The sequence below is a fragment of the Hyla sarda genome, chromosome 7 (genome assembly GCF_029499605.1).
Source record: "Hyla sarda isolate aHylSar1 chromosome 7, aHylSar1.hap1, whole genome shotgun sequence".
Classification (NCBI taxonomy): domain Eukaryota; kingdom Metazoa; phylum Chordata; class Amphibia; order Anura; family Hylidae; genus Hyla; species Hyla sarda.
Window position 1 is genome coordinate 200,428,041 of NC_079195.1, and position 21,248 is coordinate 200,449,288.

The 21,248-nt window shown below is 45.9% G+C and overlaps 2 protein-coding genes across 2 annotated transcripts in view; one reads left to right on the plus strand and one right to left on the minus strand.

The window, feature by feature from the left end:
* CDCP2 (CUB domain containing protein 2) overlaps positions 1 to 19,849 on the minus strand; it is a 32,580-nt gene extending 12,731 nt beyond the window's left edge. Inside the window, exons 1-4 of the mRNA XM_056532413.1 lie at positions 19,774 to 19,849; positions 16,297 to 16,644; positions 11,262 to 11,603; positions 7,861 to 8,214 (exon numbers count right to left, since the gene is read on the minus strand). Coding sequence (XP_056388388.1) covers positions 7,861 to 8,214; positions 11,262 to 11,603; positions 16,297 to 16,644; positions 19,774 to 19,849 — 1,120 coding nt within the window. The remainder of the gene's footprint in view (positions 1 to 7,860; positions 8,215 to 11,261; positions 11,604 to 16,296; positions 16,645 to 19,773) is intronic.
* Positions 1 to 21,248, plus strand: part of LOC130283031 (dynein light chain Tctex-type protein 2B-like) — a 64,853-nt gene that overhangs the window by 7,180 nt on the left and 36,425 nt on the right. The window lies entirely within an intron of this gene.

Here is a 21,248-nt window from a genome sequence, read left to right on the forward strand (position 1 = left end):
ACCGCTACCCCCTACCCCTCATCTCTGAACTCTTTGATCGCCTCCAAGGTGCCCACATCTTTACTAAATTGGACTTAAGAGGCGCCTATAACCTCATCCGCATCAGAGAGGGGGATGAGTGGAAAACAGCATTTAACACCAGAGATGGACACTTTGAGTATCTGGTCATGCCCTTTGGCCTGTGCAACGCCCCTGCTGTCTTCCAAGACTTTGTTAATGAAATTTTTCGTGATCTGTTATACTCCTGTGTTGTTGTATATCTGGATGATATCCTAATTTTTTCGGCCAATCTAGAAGAACACCGCCAGCATGTCCGTATGGTTCTTCAGAGACTTCGTGACAATCAACTCTATGCTAAAATTGAGAAATGTCTGTTTGAATGCCAATCTCTTCCTTTTCTAGGATATTTGGTCTCTGGCCAGGGACTACAAATGGATCCAGACAAACTCTCTGCCGTCTTAGATTGGCCACGCCCCTCCGGACTCCGTGCTATCCAACGCTTTTTGGGGTTCGCCAATTATTACAGGCAATTTATTCCACATTTTTCTACCCTTGTGGCTCCTATCGTGGCTTTAACCAAAAAAAATGCCGATCCCAAGTCCTGGCCTCCTCAAGCGGAAGACGCCTTTAAACGACTCAAGTCTGCCTTTTCTTCGGCTCCCGTGCTCTCCAGACCTGACCCTTCCAAACCCTTCCTACTGGAGGTTGATGCCTCCTCAGTGGGAGCTGGAGCTGTTCTTCTACAGAAAAATTCTTCCGGGCATGCCGTCACTTGTGGTTTTTTTTCTAGGACCTTCTCTCCGGCGGAGAGGAACTACTCCATCGGGGATCGAGAGCTTCTAGCCATTAAATTAGCACTTGAGGAATGGAGGCATCTGCTGGAGGGATCAAGATTTCCAGTTATTATTTACACCGACCACAAGAACCTCTCCTACCTCCAGTCTGCCCAACGGCTGAATCCTCGCCAGGCCCGGTGGTCTCTGTTCTTTGCCCGGTTTAATTTTGAGATTCACTTTCGTCCTGCCGATAAGAACATTAGGGCCGATGCTCTCTCTCGTTCCTCGGATGCCTCAGAAGTTGAACTCTCTCCGCAACACATCATTCCACCTGACTGCCTGATCTCCACTTCTCCTGCCTTCATCAGGCAAACTCCTCCAGGAAAGACCTTTGTTTCTCCACGCCAACGCCTCGGAATCCTCAAATGGGGTCACTCCTCCCATCTCGCAGGTCATGTGGGCATCAAGAAATCTCTGCAACTCATCTCCCGCTTCTATTGGTGGCCGACTCTGGAGACGGATGTTGTGGACTTTGTGCGAGCCTGCACTATCTGTGCCCGGGATAAGACTCCTCGCCAGAAGCCCGCTGGTTTTCTTCATCCCCTGCCTGTCCCCGAACAGCCTTGGTCTCTGATTGGTATGGATTTTATTACTGATTTACCCCCTTCCCGTGGCAACACTGTTATTTGGGTGGTCGTTGATCGATTCTCCAAAATGGCACATTTCATCCCTCTTCCTGGTCTTCCTTCAGCGCCTCAGTTGGCTAAACAATTTTTTGTACACATTTTTCGTCTTCACGGGTTGCCTACGCAGATCGTCTCGGATAGAGGTGTCCAATTCGTGTCTAAATTCTGGAGGGCTCTCTGTAAACAACTCAAGATTAAATTAAATTTTTCTTCTGCATATCATCCCCAGTCCAATGGACAAGTAGAAAGAATTAACCAGGTCTTGGGTGATTATTTGCGACATTTTGTTTCCTCCCGCCAGGATGACTGGGCAGATCTCCTTCCATGGGCCGAATTCTCGTATAACTTCAGAGTCTCTGAATCTTCCTCCAAATCCCCATTTTTCGTGGTGTACGGCCGTCACCCTCTTCCCCCCCTCCCTACCCCCTTGCCCTCTGGTCTACCCGCTGTGGATGAAATTTCTCGTGACCTTTCCATCATATGGAGAGAGACCCAAAATTCTCTCTTACAGGCTTCATCACGCATGAAGAAGTTCGCAGATAAGAAAAGAAGAGCTCCTCCCGTTTTTTCCCCTGGAGACAAGGTATGGCTCTCCGCTAAATATGTCCGCTTCCGTGTCCCTAGCTACAAGTTGGGACCACGCTATCTTGGTCCTTTCAAAGTTTTGTGTCAAATTAATCCTGTCTCTTACAAACTTCTTCTTCCTCCTTCTCTTCGTATCCCTAATGCCTTTCACGTCTCTCTTCTTAAACCACTCATCCTCAACCGTTTTTCTCCCAAATCTGTTCCTCCCACTCCTGTTTCCGGCTCCTCGGACATCTTCTCTGTCAAAGAGATCTTAGCCTCTAAAAAGGTCAGAGGGAAAACTTTTTTTTTAGTGGACTGGGAGGGTTGTGGTCCTGAAGAGAGATCCTGGGAACCTGAGGACAACATCCTAGACAAAAGTCTGCTCCTCAGGTTCTCAGGCTCTAAGAAGAGGGGGAGACCCAAGGGGGGGGGTACTGTTACGCCGAGCGCTCCGGGTCCCCGCTCCTCCCCGGAGCGCTCGCTACACTCTCCCCGCTGCAGCGCTCCGGTCAGATCCACTGACCCGGGGCGCTGCGATTCCGCTTCCAGCCGGGATGCGATTCGCGATGCGGGTAGCGCCCGCTCGCGATGCGCACCCCGGCTCCCGTACCTGACTCGCTCTCCCTCGGTCCTGTCCCGGCGCGCGCGGCCCCGCTCCCTAGGGCGCGCGCGCGCCGGGTCTTTGCGATTTAAAGGGCCACTGCGCCGCTGATTGGCGCAGTGATTCCAATTAGTGTCTTCACCTGTGCACTTCCCTATATCACCTCACTTCCCCTGCACTTCCTTGCCGGATCTTGTTGCCATTGTGCCAGTGAAAGCGTTTCCTTGTGTGTTCCTAGCCTGTGTTCCAGACCTCCTGCCGTTGCCCCTGACTACGATCCTTGCTGCCTGCCCCGACCTTCTGCTACGTCCGACCTTGCTTCTGTCTACTCCCTTGTACCGCGCCTATCTTCAGCAGCCTGAGAGGTGAGCCGTTGCTAGTGGATACGACCTGGTCACTACCGCCGCAGCAAGACCATCCCGCTTTGCGGCGGGCTCTGGTGAAAACCAGTAGTGACTTAGAACCGGTCCACTAGCACGGTCCACGCCAATCCCTCTCTGGCACAGAGGATCCACTACCTGCCAGCCGGCATCGTGACAGTACCCCTTTAAGGGTGCGTTCACACGCTAGCAGCGGGTTTCCCGATGTGAGTTATGCTACCATTCATTTGAATGGGTCCGCAGACAGTCCGCAAATCTGACACTATTGCGGACTGTCTGTGGACCCATTCAAATAAATGGTAGCGTAACTCACAGAAGGTTTCCTGCAGCGGGAAATCCGCTGCTAGTAATAGTGTGTGAACACACCCTTAGGGTATGTTCACACGCAGATTTGATGTGCAGGATTTGATGCACAGGATTTTCTCCTGTGGGTAGGGGATAAGTAGGACAACTGTAGTGGTACACATTTATATATGCCTGTGCCCGGGCCTCAAAAATAAAATAAACTCATACATACCTTCCTACGAGCCCCCGTTGTCCAGCCCCGGCCGGTGATAGGCTGAGCCCACTGTCATGTAAGGAGCTCTAGACGGCTTCTTACATGACAGTCGGCTCAGCCTATCACCGACCGGGTTGGGACGTCGCTACGGCTGGTGATACACCGACGGCTCTGCGGCGTCCCCGTCCCCAGGAAGTGGAATGACGTCAGCACTGCCGGAACGTGAGGCCTATGCCGGACCAACGGGGGCTCGTAGGAAGGTATGTATGAGTTTATTTTGTTTATTTTTGAGGCCCGGGCACAGGCATATTTAAATGTGTACCACTACAGTTGTCCTTTAATTTTCGCCAGAGTACTCCTTTAAATTTTACGACAACCTCTGATCCTGTGACTCGCTCCATCATCTGTGTGGTCTGGAGATGCATTTTGGTGTTAAAGGGGTACTCCGTTAAAGGGGTATGGCCTCCACGCCCCCTCCCATAGACTTGCATTGAGGGGGAGGAGCATGATGACATGAGGGGCGGAGCCATGATGTCGCGATACTCTGTCCCCTGCACCGCCCGTGATCAGCCACAGAGCGATCCTTGCTCTGTGCAGCTGAAAACGGGTGCTGCAGGAGAGATTGCGGGGGTCCCTAGCGGTGGGATCCCCACGATCTAACATCTTATCCCCTATCCTTTTGATTGGAGGTAAGATGTTAAGTGCCAGAGTGCCCCTTTAAAGGGTATTACGGGAATTTTTTATTTGACTATGCTATAGGGGCTGTAAAGTTAGTGAAGTTCATAATATAGTGTCTGTACCTGTGTGTGACGGTTTTCTCACAATTCTTCTGTGATTTTCAACCCAATATTTATTTTTACCAGCATACAAAATGACTGCTGTCTCTGAATTTTTCCCAGCTTGCAATGCGGTCGAGACCTGACTCACTAGTCAGCTGATGACAGGGAGCCTGTCTGCTTCAATGGGTGGAGGAATCGCTTGGTGGGAGAGAGATCAATCTGCAACTAATGCAACAGCTGTAGGCACCCTGATTGAAGACCACAGATCTGCAGCTCATTTAGTTTCAATGGGTGGGGTGGCTGATGTGTGGGAAGGAGGAAAATGGAATTATGGGATTTGTAGGCAAACAAGAAAACAGAAAACAGGAAATACAAGTTCACAGAAAGCTAGACACAGTGTTATGGTAATCTCACAACATAGCCATTTAGCCCAAGACAAGCGCAGATCCTTCCTAAGCATGTCCATTACTGTCTGTCAGGTATGTACTAAAATCACCTTATGCTGGATAACCCCCTTTAAGTCCCATACAAATCTATGTGGCTTCCAGCAAACACACCTCCAGAGCACTAATCTCGAAGAGAGTCACATTGGTGAAGTTAGTGAAGAAATGTCTATAGAGAAATAAGATGATTCAGTGGAAAACACATATTTTTTTTTTAAAATCAACTGGTGCCAGAAATGTAAACAGATTTGTAAATTACTTCTATTTAAAAATCTTAACTCTTCCAGTACTTATCAGTTGCTGTATGCTCCAGAAGATAATTTGTAGTTCTTTCCAGTCTGACCACAGTGGCCTCTGCTGATACTTCTGTCCATGTCAGGAGCTGCCCAGAGTAGGAGCAAATCCCCATAGCAAACCTCTCCTGCTTTGGACAGTTCCTGACACGGACAGAGGTGGCAGCAGAGAGCACTGTGGTCAGACTGAAAAGAACAACTCAACTTCCTCTGGAGCATACAGCAGTACTAGAAGGATTAAGATTTTTAAATAGAAGTAATTTACAAATCTATTTAACACCAGTTGATTTAAAAAAATATGTTTTCCACTGTAGTACCCCTTTAAGTCATTACAGTCTTCTTCAGGCCTGGGAAACAAACATCTCAGAATATAGGTAAGATGTAGGACCACAGGGCTCTGTACACTGAGGACAAGCAGGGCTCTGTGCACTGAGGACAAGCAGGGCTCTGTGCACTGAGGACAAGCAGGGCTCTGTGCTCCGAGGACAAGCAGGGCCCTGTGCATCGAGGACAAGCAGGGTTCTGTGCACCGAGGACAAGCGGGGTTCTGTACACCGAGGACAAGCGGGGTTCTGTACACCGAGGACAAGCGGGGTTCTGTACACCGAGGACAAGCGGGGTTCTGTACACCGAGGACAAGCGGGGTTCTGTACTTCGAGGACAAGCGGGGCTCTGTACACTGAGGACAAGCGGGGCTCTGTACACGGAGGTCAAGTGGGGTTCTGTACATGGAGGACAAGCTGCGCTCTGTACACTGAGGCTCCTCCCATCTCCAACTTCTCAGGTCAGATGTGACTATATGAGGAGTCTGGGTGGACATAACACTGTTCCTAAGGATACAGTCTCGCTCTGTACACGGAGTACAAGCGGGGCTCCATGCACTGAGGACAAGCAGGGCTCTGTACACTGAGGACAAGCAGGGCTCTGTACACTGAGGACAGGCAGGGCTCTGTACACTGAGGACAAGCAGGGCTCTGTACACGGAGAACAAGCAGGGCTCTGTACACGGAGAACAAGCAGGGCTCTGTACACTGAGGACAAGCAGGGCTCAGTACACTGAGGACAAGCGGGGCAGATGTGACTATATGAGGAGTCTGGGTGGACATAACTCTGTTCCTAGGGATACAGTCTCGGCCCCAGTGCACCATAGAGCTAATTTGCATATTCACTAAAAAGAATGTTTTCCCAAACAACAATTCAGCACATCAAGATACTAAAGGGAGAGTTTCTTACACAATTCTCTTTATTCAGCAATACACCCTTTAAAGTGGACATGTCAGATGGTTTTTAGGGTATAAAGCAGTGTTTCCCAACCAGTGTGCCTCCAACTGTTGCACTACTACAACTCCCAGCATGTCCTGACAGCATTGGAAAGTGATCTTCTATGGGTGGTGGTCGTATCAAAGAAAATGACCATAATGCAAAATGTATGGCAGACGAAATATCCGACACATGAAATCTGTTCTGGATGAGGAGGTGGTATTCTCCTGGGAGGTGGTCTTTTGGAGAGGCTTCACTTACATGTACAGGTGAAACTCGAAAAATTAGTATATTGTGCAAAAGTTCATTGTATTTGATTTAAAGGGAAAGGCAGCATGAAGTGCTCCAAAATCTCCTGGTAGACGGACGCGTTGACCTTGGACTTAATGAAGGACATTGAACCAACACCAGCAGATGACAGGGCTCCCCAAATCATATATTCTATTGGGGATTTGGGGTTTCCATGAGCTGTAGCCATAATCATCACAATTATGACAAATCACGTCTTGAACCATCTTGCTTTGTGTAGTGAGGGTGTGATGAGGGCAGATGGAATTAACCCCTTGTGTTCGTGATACCAGGGCGTGGTTTATCCTCAACACCACCTGAAGGAATGCCGCTGGATTCTGGGATAGGAACACGGGCAAATAATGACTACGACGTGGATTTGCCGAATGTGAATATGCTAACCAAGGGGAACGTCGAAAAGACGTAGGGGCGGCCAGCTGGTGGGGCCCCGCATCCTGCGCGCGACTCTCTGAATTCAGAAGGGGAACTTCGCCAGCCAATATTTCGGGAACCACAGCACCCATTATAGTAAGTGACCTCTCTTTGGATTCCTGGTCACCCACACTATAACCCAGTATATTGGGTTTAGTGTGGGTGATCAGGGTGACAGTTTCCCTTTAAGTCCCATTACTGAAATAAATGAACTTTGCACGATTTTCTAATTTTTCAAGTTTCACCTGTAAGTTGCCAGTAGATTGATTCCAACTAAACCTCCATTGACACCCAACCCAACCCTGTTCCCTGTAAATGATGTACAGGCTATCATCATGCACACATATACATTGTGTACTCAAGTAGAAAACAGACATGGTCGCACATCTACGATCTTGCACAATGATCCAATTGCTTCTCAGCATAATTTCAAAAACTAACAGGTTGTTAGTATATACGTTTTGATCAAAAAGTACAAGCCCACTCGCCACGTCAAGGCCACCTATTCAGAGTGGGTCCCCAATGTCCCTAGCATAAAATGTCGTAGCACTGGGCGGCGACCACCGCCGCGACACCAGTGCCCACAGGGGGAACAACCCACTGGCAGAGCGGCCCCAACGCCACTCAAACCAGTCATGGGTCGCACCTCCCCGCAGACACGGCGCCACGGCAGCAACGGACGCCGCACAGCACCACACCAGTGTGAACAGGATGTTATAGCACACTTACCATGCTCTCCCAGTCAAACTGGGAGGCTGCCAGGAAAGAAAAGGCCCATGTGTAGCTAACTACTACTTATATAGGGTTGGGCTGAGGGGGTGTTTTCTACCTGAATTCACACATATACATTACTTACTTCCAATATAGGACACATAGAAGCCCTTTTTGGCGGTGTCTCTGTCAGTGACCAGCACCAGCAGCAGATTGTTCTTGGTGGATATCAGGGGCGCCGGTATGTCCGTCCCGCACCATCTGCCCAGAGGTTTGTCGTTGGTACTCTGCCCGTCATACACCGCCATGTAATCATAATCACACTCGTCCGTCAGAGCGTTCATCTCCTCCAGCTCAAGGTCTCGGAAAAACAGCTTAATGCGAAAACCTTGGGGTAACTGTATGTTCCACTGACAAATAATGTTATTGGGGTACATATCCGGATATCGAGGGCTGGTGATATTGCCTTTTACCGCTGTGAACACATCCTGGCACTCACCTAAATAAGAGATGAAAGATAAATGTGACAAATTGTCCTTCTATGCTAACACTTTTTTGCTTCTATGTAAGCTGTGTGTGTATACGAGGAGCGGCACTATAGTATTTTATAGCAGATTTCTGCTCTGCAGGCTTTATCTATAATTTACAGTTCTCCCAGAGCAGCTGGGCAGAGCTCCCCCTCCATAGACTTGTATTGTTTGTCTTGCACACACAGGACAAAGCTGAGCTGATTATCAGAGTGGAATACAGTCTATCACAGTGATTCCCAACCAGGGTGCCTCCAGCTGTTGCAAAACTACAACTCCCAGCATGCCCGGACAGCCAAAGGCTGTCCGGGCATGCTGGGAGTTGTAGTTTTGCAACAACTGAAGGCGCCCTGGTTGGGAAACACTGGTCTATCAGGAGAGGGCGGGGAGGGAAGTAGCTTCATAACAGGAGAAAGAAGCATTTTTTGTCTTATAAGATATATTACTAAATTTTATATATTGGCTTGTACTATTGATCTATGCAAAATTTGTTCAAATGACATAATGCCTATTTAAAGGGGTACTCCGGTGAACAACTTTTTTTTTTTTTTTTTTTTTAAATCAACTGGTGCCAGAAAGTTAAAAAAAATTGTAAATTACTTCTATTAAAAAATCTTAATCCTTCCTGTACTTATTAGCTGCTGAATACTACAGTGGAAATTCTTTTCTTTTTGAAACTTAGAGCTGTCTGCTGACATCATGAGCACAGTGCTCTCTGCTGACATCTCTGTCCATTTTATGAACTGTCCAGAACAGCATATGTTTGCTATGGGGATTTCCTTTTACCCTGGAAAGTTCCTAAAAATGGACAGAGATGTCAGCAGAGAGCACTGTGCTCGTGATGTCAGCAGAGAGCTCTGTGTTTCAAACGGAAAAGAATTTCCACTGTAGTATTCAGCAGCTAATAAGTACAGGAAGGATTAAAATTTTTTAATAGAAGTAATTTACAAATCTGTTTAACTTTCTGGCACCAGTTGATTTAAAAAAAAAAAAAGTTTTTCACCCCTTTGTACCCCTTTAAGTAAGTCAGCATTTTTGTTATTTTTCAAGTTCTCCCGAATCTTTATAAAACATACGGTTTTGTAGATAAAATTTCATTACAATTTTTTTCTCAGTATATATTGAAGGCTATTAGAACCCAAAAGAGAGGAAAGCACTTAAGAAATAAAAATTAGCAAAAATCGTTTGGCAATTAAAGTAATATAAGTAGTACTGCGACAACCAATAAAACATTCCCCTTAAAAAAAACTGATTGTTATAGGGGTTTCCACTATTTTCTACAGCCTATTCTTGGGTGGCCCAGTGGTTAGTAGTATTGAGCACGAATATTCGTTATGCAAACTTTTATTGCGAATATAGGCACGACGCGATTTTGCGAATATTTAGAATATATTGCTATATATTCGTAATAGAGATAAGCGAACTTACAGTAAATTCGATTCGTCACGAACTTCTCGGCTCAGCGGTTGCTGACTTTTCCTGCATAAATTAGTTCAGCTTTCCGGTCCTCCGGTGGGCTGGAAAAGGTGGATACAGTCCTAGGAAAGAGTCTCCTAGGGACTGTATCCACCTTTTCCAGCCCACGGGAGCACCGGAAAGCTGAACTCATTTATGCAGGAAAAGTCATCAACTGCCGAGCCGAGAAGTTCGTGACGAATCGAATTTACTGTAAATTCGCTCATCTCTAATTCGTAATGACAAACATTCCTTTTTTTTCTTTTCTTTTTTTACATGCAAATTTTTATGCAAATTTTCGCATGAAAAAAAATGAAAAAAACATAGGGAATATGCGAATTTCGTGAACATAGGACAATTACTTGTCAATATATTCGCGAAATATCGCAAATTCGAATATGGCCCCTGCCGCTCATCACTAGTGGTTAGCACTGTTGCGTTGCAGTGCAGGGGTCCAAGTTTTAAAGCCCACAAAGAACAATATCTGCAATGAGTTTGTATGTTCTCCCCATGGGGTTTTTCTCTGAATACTCAGTATACTCCAAAACATATTGATAGGTGAATTTAGGTTGTGAGCCCCAATGGGGACAGGAAACAATCTGAGTTACAGCGCTGTGGAATCTGTGTGCACTATATAAATAAATAATAATAATTTTTATTATTATTATTAATACCCGTAGGGTGGGGGTCCGATTCCCAGAACACTAACTGATCCGCTGATTGAAGGAACCACTGCATATATGAGCGCTCAGTCTCTTTACTAGGTAGGTAGCTGAGGAGTAAAGCACTCACTCTTCTCCTGGCTTGTGCTAGTGATTGGTGGGAGACACAGTACCCAGACCCCAGTTAAAACTTTGTGTGACAGCGACAGATTTTGCAAATATCCGTACATTTTGAATAGTATACTAGTTGCTTCCTGCAGCTGCCACTTAGCCTGGGTTCACATACTTTGACTGCATGGCGGGATTGTACTGTCCTGTCAAGAACCATGCGACGGGTACAAGTGAAGGCCATACAAACCATGAAGGCCATACAAACCATGTGCTTCACTAAAGCCGAACCCTTGCCATGAAATTTTGGATCTAAAATGAAACAATGGTTATAGTTTCAGCTCAGCCCCAATCATATCAAGGCAGCTGAGCTGCAATACCAGACACAACCCATAGATAGGTGTGGCGCTGCTTTTGAATCATAATTGCCATGCTTTTCTAATCCTGTAACTAGAGATGAGCGAACTTACAGTAAATTCGATTCGTCACGAACTTCTCGGCTCGGCAGTTGATGACTTTTCCTGCATAAATTAGTTCAGCTTTCAGGTGCTCCGGTGGGCTGGAAAAGGTGGATACAGTCCCTAGGAGACTCTTTCCTAGGAATGTATCCACCTTTACCAGCCCACCGGAGCACCTGAAAGCTGAACTAATTTATACAGGATAAGTCATCAACTGCCGAGCCGAGAAGTTTGCGACGAATCGAATTTACTGTAAGTTCGCTCATCTCTACCTGTAACACATCTTTACGTGAAGCCAATGTTGATATGAGAGGAGTATATCAAGGGGTAATATACCTGACGAAAAGTGCGCCTTGAAACCTCGTCCTCCAATGTTAAAGTCAGATTTGAAGACCACCAGCAGCTCATTGGAAGATGATGTGGTGTCAGGAGGTTTGGTGGTGCCACAGTAATGGCGGACTTGTTCTTCTTCTTCCTGACTAGAACCATCGAAGACGGCCACATAATCATAGTTACATTCCTGGCTCTCCAGCTGGAAGTCGGTGAACACTAGACGGATTTTGGCGTGAGGAGCCGCGCTGATCAGCCAATGGCACTCTGCATTGTTGGGGTAGTTGTCAGGATAATCTGGACTGGTGATTACCCCAGAGAGGCTGGTGAGGACCCCTCCGCAGATATCTGTAGGACAATGGAGTACAGTATAAAGCTTTCCATCATACATGTGTACAAGACATTAGGATGAAGTAAATAAGACAGAAAAAAAATCAAAATTATTTTCCTATAATGAATGTTTCACCTCTATGCACCACACAGCACAAGTACCAAGAACTGCTCAGTGATGGGTTTGGTACCAGTACCGCATTGGCTGCATTCACCTCTATAGCCACAGACAAATACAGGTCTGTCCTGTGGACCTATAGGGACGCCATACGCTCAGGGCCGGTGCAAGGATTAAAATCTAAACAGCCGAAGGTGCATTTTGGCGGCCTCCCCTCAATTTGGTGGTTGACCCCTGTAGGTAGGTAGGTAGGGAATACTTCAGGTATATAAGTAGGGAATCCCCAGGTAGGTAGGAAAGCATGCAGTACTTAGGTAGGGAAGCCCACAGTAGTTAGATAGGTATTGCAGCCGGCCAGTAGTTAGATAGGTATTGCGTCAGATAAAATCAATAGTTTAGTTAGGATCTATGGATTTAATGGCCACATAAAAAAAAAATGATCAATGATGAAAGTGACCTGTATGAATTGCAGAAAAATATTCAAGCAATGCCATTCATATGACCTGGGCTGACAAATACAATATCCCCAGGTCTATAATCGAGTTCTTTGATTTAGCGTAGTTGAGATCTATACAACAAATAAAACATGGAACAGGGATTTAAAGGGGTACTCCGGTGGAAAACTTATTTTTTTTTTATTTAAATGAACTGGTGCCAGAAAGTTAAACAGATTTGTAAATTACTTCTATTAAAATGTTTTTACCCTTCCTGTACTTTGTAGCAGCTGTATGCTACAGAGGAAATTCTGTTCTTTTTGAATTTCTTTTTTGTCTTGTCCACAGTGCTCTCTGCTGACACCTGATGCCCATATCAGGAACTGTCCAGAGCAGGAGCAAATCCCCGTAGCAAACCTATGCTGCTCTGGACAGTTCCGGACACGGACAGAGGTGTCAGCAGAGAGCACTGTGAACAAGACAAAAAAGAAATTCACAAAGAACATAATTTCCTCTGTAGCATACAGCTGCTACAAGGTACAGGAAGGGTAAAGATTTTTTTTAATACCGTAGAAGTCATTTACAAATCTGTTTAACTTTCTGGCACCAGTTGATTTATAAAGACCTAAAAAAAAAATTGTTTTCCACCAGAGTACCCCTTTAATAAAATATACAGTTTATTAAAAGAAGCAGCTGGTACAAAGGTACGCTATCTACTAACTAATATCCTAAACAATCTAATAGGCAATGGCAAGGCAATATAAGCAATCAATATAAAATTAATGAGATTAATGCCAACTACAGACTAAAGATTCTAATCTATGTAAGTAAGCATAGAATTAAATCACATGATATCAAACCATTAGAGCAACAATAAAACGGTGTCAAAATACAAAGAAAATTTGCAATAACCCCAACTTACCGGTCCCAGGAATTCAGCAGGACATCATGAAGACATAGTTACCCCTACCATAAGACAAAGACTAATTTAATTATACCTCTTTGTTAGAGACTAAATTGCATTACTAATTTAGTTTCACAGACACCTTAAAGGGGTACCCCGCTGCTCAGCGTTTAGAACAAAATGTTCCGAACGCTTAAAGGGGTACTCCGCCCCTAGACATCTTATCCCCTATCCAAAGGATAGGGGATAAGATATCAGATCGCCGGGGTCTCGCTGCTGCAGCACCCCGCTATCATTACTGCGCAGAGTGAGTTCGCTCTGCACGTAACGACGGGCAATACAGGGGCCGGAGCAAGATTCTAATTCTGTGATGTTTATGTGTACATATTTAATAATAATGTATACATCTAATATAATTGAAAGAAGAAGAAGGTCCGGCACTTCAGGTGAAGGATAAAACCAGCTTTCCTTTATTCAAACCTTGACACAGTTCACATGCAGAACAACATCTGACGCGTTTCGCCCACGTTGGGGCTTAATCGTAGACTAACAAACATTTGACAAACGGTGTTAAAATACTAGATCACTTCGGGTCTTCCACAAGTCTTAGTGTTTTAATGATGTAAGAGGTCATGTGACCCGTTGATCTAGTATTTTAACACTGTTTGTCAAATGTTTGTTAGTCTACGATTAAGCCCCAACGTGGGCGAAACGCGTCAGATGTTGTTCTGCATGTGAACTGTGTCAAGGTTTGAATAAAGGAAAGCTGGTTTTATCCTTCACCTGAAGTGCCGGACCTTCTTCTTCTTTCAATTATATTAGATGTATACATTATTATTAAATATGTACACATAAACATCACAGAATTAGAATATAAGAGAGGCGACTAGGGGCTGTCCCACCTGGGGGATCCTACCTGAGCGTAGTTACTCTGACTTTGGGGACTCATACACAAGGTACGGTATGCAATTCGGTACTGGGACACCACATGAATATTTGCTGAGCCAAGGTATTTGGCAAGAAGATTTCTAGTTCAACTAGACAGTCCCTTAACTAGTCTCGATGCTTCAGAATAAAAATGGAGATTCAGGAGTATAAAATATAGGAAACAACACCGGGCCCCAACATTTATAGTGTGACTTCCGACAATTGCAGACACCTGCCTGCGATTGGGGGTTCAGATTTTCCCGCCCCTCCACCACTGGCACCCTGCCTTATGTTAGCTCCGGCCCTGCATATGCTGCCAAATGATTTGTTGTAGTACAGATACACTATACCAGTGGTCTCCAACCTGCGGACCTCCAGATGTTGCAAAACTACAACTCCCAGCATGCCCGGACAGCCAACGGCTGTCCGGGCATGCTGGGAGTTGTAGTTTTGCAACATCTGGAGGTCGCAGGTTGAAGACCACTGCTCTATACCATTGATCTCCAAACTGTGGCCCTTCAGATGTTGCAAAACTACAACTCCCAGCATGCCTGAATGGCATGAGCAAGAGCTCTACAAATATCTAAAACTAAATGTCACAAAATACACAGATTGTATTACCAGCATGCATTTTTTACAATAAATATATTATTTGCACAAAATATTGGTTTAATCTACATCCTCCAAGAGGTGGGGTATGGAGCAGCGTCTAACATGTCTAGTGAGTTGCTGCCAAATGTTCTTTAAAGCCTGAGAAATAATGCGATCCTTAATTATGGAATTATGTAATCGCAGATTAATGGCAGAATTATAGCTTACGAGGGGGGTCATTGAATCATATGGGTATTGGGTACATGCAGTTTCATGACCACATAATATTGGATCGCCCAAAATATTCAACATTGTCAGGGACTGCACAGTGCGGTAGTCACCATAGAGTCTAGAAATGACATTATATTCTACTGGAATCAAAGGGAACCTATGATTCAGGGGCGTATCTATAGGGGGTGCAGAGGTAGCTGTGGCAACGGGGCCCAAAGGCACTTCTGCCCCATAAGAAAACGCCAGTGTCATAAATAGCGTACAGTAGACACGGGGCCCCGTTACAGATTTTGCATTGGGGCCCTGAAGCTACAAGTTACACCTCTGCTATCATTAGTTTCACACTGAATGAAGAGAAGCATGACAGGCCCCTTGTTTAATTGGTGCAGGATTCGTTCTGAAATGCTGCAAAGTTTTAGAGAAATCATAGCTTAAAGGGGTACTCCATCCCTGAGACATCTTATCCCCTATCAAGGATGGGGGATAAGATGTCTCACCGCGGGGGGCCCGCAATCTTGTATTCGCCACCCACCTGTTTGAGCTGCACGCCACGGTGCCAGCTCACAAACACCCGGGGGGCGACTACGGGGCGGAGTAACATGATGTTACGACCCTGCCCCCGTGTGACGTCACCCCCCGCCCCCGCTATGCAAGTCTATGGGAGGGGTCGCCACCCGGCTGTTTGTGATCTGGCACCGCGGCGTGCAGCTCAAACAGGTGGGTGGCGAATACAAGATTGCGGGGGTCCCCAGTGGCGGGACCCCCATGGTGAGACATCTTATCCCCTATCCTTTGAATAGGGGATAAGATGTCACAGGGCCGGAGTGCCCCTTTAAGAACCATCAAAAACCAGGGCTCCGAACGAGTCACCTGGGTTGTCCCAGCCAACTTCTTCCCACCCCTGAGGACTGAGTAAGTCATAGTTCCTTGTAATAAAGGAGCCGATGGTTTGGGCCACGTGAGACTTATGACAGGATCTTCCTCCAAAAATGTAGTTGCTCTATTATGAGGTTTGTATCCAAAAGACACAATACATTTGATTCTTCCGTAGCGCAGCTAAAAGTACTTTCACACGAGTCGGAGCAGCATTTCCGCAGATAAATCCGCAGCTGGAAATGGGCTCCAAATTATGCAGATTTTCAGTGTGGAAAATGTAAGTTATTAATAAATGAAATGTCAATTTATATGGTGAGTCTGTGGTTTGTTTGTTTTTCTCCGCAGAGTGTGAAAGAGTTTAAATGGGGTTATCTGGGCAGGATGTTTTCTATCGACTTACCTTCCTCTCTCTTTGGTCCCTACTGTGTGGCACTTTCCGGTTTGGTAACACAGGACACTGCCGAGACCCCTTTTAGATCTAATTCACCTCACCGGTACTGTAATACAATAAAGATTCTCGGCATATCAGGCCTTTGTGAACGTACGCTTAGTGTTGGGGAATATCAAGGTGACACATTATGGTAGATACCGAAATGTTTGGAGCAAGGTAGGTCTTTCCTAGAAACTCACCCTTTCTATATGTAGCCGAAAATCCACTGCTGCCCACATGTTTGTCTGAATGGAAGATGACCGATAGCACATGCCAGGACGATGTCATGTTTGGAGGCAACTGGGAACCACAAAATGTTCCCAAAAGATTCCCTTCATCCCTGGACGCCCCATTGTAGATCTTGACGTAGTCATATTCGCAGGTGTCATGGTGTTCGAGATTGAATTCATGGAAGCTGAGCTGAACCGTGGATCCTTCTGACACCACAATGAGCCAACTGCATTCAGTGTATGGAGGGTACACCTTTGGGAAATTAGGGCTGGACAGGTGTCCTACCGGTGCTGAGAGTACACCCCCGCACTTTACACCTGTCAGTAAAAGAAAGTCATAAAACATTTACACACTTCTCACCTAAAGTAATAACAGAGGAGCAGTCAGCATGCAAAGACCATGGAAGTAACTAAATGACATCTCTCTTATACATGACTCCATCCAGACCCGGTGCAAGGATTTTGCCACCCTAGGCAAAAGCTAATTTTGCTGCCCTTTGACACGCCTGGGGTGACACACTGTAACAAACCTCCTCCTCATGTAATCTCCTTACTACTGGGGTGAAACACTGTAACAAACCTCCTCCTCATGTAATCTCCTTACTACTGGGGTAACACACTGTAACAAACCTCCTCCTCATGTAATCTCCTTACTCCTGGGGTGACACTGTAACAAACCTCCTCCTCATGTAATCTCCTTACTACTGGGGTGACACACTGTAACAAACCTCCTCCTCATGTAATCTCCTTACTACTGGGGTGACACACTGTAACAAACCTCCTCCTCATGTAATCTCCTTACTACTGGGGTGACACACTGTAACAAACCTCCTCCTCATTTAATCTCCTTACTACTGGGGTGACACACTGTAACAAACCTCCTCCTCATGTAATCTCCTTACTACTGGGGTGACACACTGTAACAAACCTCCTTCTCATGTAATCTCCTTACTACTGGGGTGACACACTGTAACAAACCTCCTCCTCATGTAATCTTATTACTACTGGGGTGACACACTGTAACAAACCTCCTCCTCATGTAATCTCCTTACTCCTGGGGTGACACTGTAACAAACCTCCTCCCCATGTAATCTCCTTACTACTGGGGTTACACATTGTAACAAACCTCCTCCTCATGTAATCTTACTACTGGGGTGACACACTGTAACAAACCTCCTCCTCATGTAATCTTCTTACTACTGTGGTGACACACTGTAACAAACCTCCTCCTCATGTAATTATCTTACTACTGGGGTGACACACTGTAACAAACCCTCTCTTCATGTAATCTCCTTACTACTGGGGTGATAAACTGTAACAAACCTCCTCCTCATGTAATCTCCTTACTACTGGGGTTACACATTGTAACAAACCTCCTCCTCATGTAATCTCCTTACTCCTGGGGTGACACTGTAACAAACCTCCTCCCCATGTTATCTCCTTACTACTGGGGTTACACATTGTAACAAACCTCCTCCTCATGTAATCCTCTTACTACTGGGGTGACACACTGTAACAAACCTCCTCCTCATGTAATCTCCTTACTACTGGGGTGACACACTGTAACAAACCTCCTCCTCATGTAATCTCCTTACTACTGGGGTGACACACTGTAACAAACCTCCTCCTCATGTAATCTCCTTACTCCTTGGGTGACACACTGTAACAAACCTCCTCCTCATGTAATCTCCTTACTCCTTGGGTGGCACTGTAACAAACCTCCTCCTCATGTAATCTCCTTACTCCTTGGGTGGCACTGTAACAAACCTCCTCCTCATGTAATCCCCTTACTACTGGGGTGACACACTGTAACAAACCTCCTCCTCATGTAATCTCCTTACTACTGGGGTGACACACTGTAACAAACCTCCTCCTCATGTAATCTCCTTACTACTGGGGTGACACACTGTAACAAACCTCCTCCTCATGTAATCTCCTTACTACTGGGGTGACACACTGTAACAAACCTCCTCCTCATGTAATCTCCTTACTACTTGGGTGACACACTGTAACAAACCTCCTCCTCATGTAATCTTATTACTACTGGGGTGACACACTGTAACAAACCTCCTCCTCATGTAATCTCCTTACTCCTGGGGTGACACTGTAACAAACCTCCTCCCCATGTAATCTCCTTACTACTGGGGTTACACATTGTAACAAACCTCCTCCTCATGTAATCTTACTACTGGGGTGACACACTGTAACAAACCTCCTCCTCATGTAATCTTCTTACTACTGTGGTGACACACTGTAACAAACCTCCTCCTCATGTAATTATCTTACTACTGGGGTGACACACTGTAACAAACCCTCTCTTCATGTAATATCCTTACTACTGGGGTGATAAACTGTAACAAACCTCCTCCTCATGTAATCTCCTTACTACTGGGGTTACACATTGTAACAAACCTCCTCCTCATGTAATCTCCTTACTCCTGGGGTGACACTGTAACAAACCTCCTCCCCATGTTATCTCCTTACTACTGGGGTTACACATTGTAACAAACCTCCTCCTCATGTAATCCTCTTACTACTGGGGTGACACACTGTAACAAACCTCCTCCTCCTCATGTAATCTCCTTACTACTGGGGTGACACACTGTAACAAACCTCCTCCTCATGTAATCTCCTTACTACTGGGGTGACACACTGTAACAAACCTCCTCCTCATGTAATCTCCTTACTCCTTGGGTGACACACTGTAACAAACCTCCTCCTCATGTAATCTCCTTACTCCTTGGGTGGCACTGTAACAAACCTCCTCCTCATGTAATCCCCTTACTACTGGGGTGACACACTGTAACAAACCTTCTCCTAATGCAAAGTTTCCCAACCAGAATGCCACCAGCTGTTACAAAAGTACAACTCCCAGCATGCCCGGACAGCCTTTGGCTGTCCGGGCATGCTGGGAGTTGTATTTTTTGCAACAGCTGGAAGCGCCCTGGTTGGAAAACACTGTCCTAATGTAATCAATAAGGGGTTTTGCTGGATGGGTGGGTGCTTCGGATGCTGGCTAACTTTATTTCTGCTGGCAGAGCGGCGCCCCCCCATCAAGAGTGTGCACTAGGCATCTGCCTATTTTGCCTATAGGCAATGCCGGCCCTGACTCCATCCACACACTCACAATTCAGAACTTACAACACTTCCCCCTATCTCCAGTTATAGTCTAAGTGACCTAGGATGCTGAGATCTAGGCTGCTGCTTGCCTGGACACAATTTAACATTATAAAACAGCAAAACCAAGCCTGAAAAAGTCTCCAATCGCCAATATCTTTCGAAGAACAGTTTCAACCGTTCAAGTTCTACTTACAGGTTAAAGCCTTCCCCTTTAAATCTTGAATGAACATAGTCTGGATTGTAAAGGGAAAAGTAACTTGAGAAGTCTTTCCCCGTTTGATGCACTGTAGATGGCGAGTAATGTAGCGATGGGAAATCTCCACTTACCTTTCCTTGCGTGAACCCCGGGAGCTTTCCATAACACACTTATCATGAAGATAAACTGGCAATGAATATTCTGCATATCGCAACGCTAAGTCTGTAATATATCCACTGTTCTCCGGCTCCAGTACAGATAAGAGTCACAGAGAAGGAGCTGCTATAGAATTAATAATTCATCCGATGTCTGAATAGGAACTTGATCTCACTTTTTTTTTTCTCCACCCTCAATGTTCTGATGTATATCGGGTGTCCCTGGATTTACGCTATGGTACTACCTGCATTAAATCACTGGGAGCCTTTCAGGGTATACGCTGAGGGTGCAGGGAGCTTCTCCCTCCATAATGATCCTGTAGCTCTGTGGTCTTCAACCTGCGGACCTCCAGATGTTGCAAAACTACAACTCCCAGCATGCCCGGACAGCAGAAATAAAGTTAGCCAGCATCCGAAGCACCCACCCATCCAGCAAAACCCCTTATTGATTACATTAGGACAGTGTTTTCCAACCAGGGCGCTTCCAGCTGTTGCAAAAAATACAACTCCCAGCATGCCCGGACAGCGAAAGGCTGTCCGGGCATGCTGGGAGTTGTACTTTTGTAACAGCTGGTGGCATTCTGGTTGGGAAACTTTGCATTAGGAGAAGGTTTGTTACAGTGTGTCACCCCAGTAGTAAGGGGATTACATGAGGAGGAGGTTTGTTACAGTGCCACCCAAGGAGTAAGGAGATTACATGAGGAGGAGGTTTGTTACAGTGTGTCACCCAAGGAGTAAGGAGATTACATGAGGAGGAGGTTTGTTACAGTGTAGCTGAACAGTAACGTGCACTTGGAAGTTACATAACCATTGTGCATTATCATCCTATAATAAATCAATGGAAAATACTAGAGATGAGCGAACTTACAGTAAATTCGATTCGTCACGAACTTCTCGGCTCGGCAGTTGATGGCTTTTCCTGCATAAATTAGTTCAGCTTTCCGATGCTCCGGTGGGCTGGAAAAGGTGGATACAGTCCTAGGAGACTCTTTCCTAGCACTGTATCCACCTTTTCCAGCCCACCGGAGCACCGGAAAGCTGAACTAATTTATGCAGGAAAAGTCAGCAACCGCCGAGCTGAGAAGTTCGTGACGAATCGAATTTACTGTAAGTTCGCTCATCTCTAGTCACGAACTTCTCAGCTCGGCGGTTGCTGACTTTTCTTGCATAAATTAGTTCAGCTTTCCGGTGCTCCCGTGGGCTGGAAAAGGTGGATACAGTCCTAGGAGACTCTTTCCTAGGACTGTATCCACCTTTTCCAGCCCACCGGAGCACCGGAAAGCTGAACTAATTTATGCAGAAAAAGTCAGCAACCGCCGAGCTGAGAAGTTCGTGACGAATCGAATTTACTGTAAGTTCGCTCATCTCTAGTCACGAACTTCTCAGCTCGGCAGTTGCTGACTTTTCCTGCATAAATTAGTTCAGCTTTCCGGTGCTCCGGTGGGCTGGAA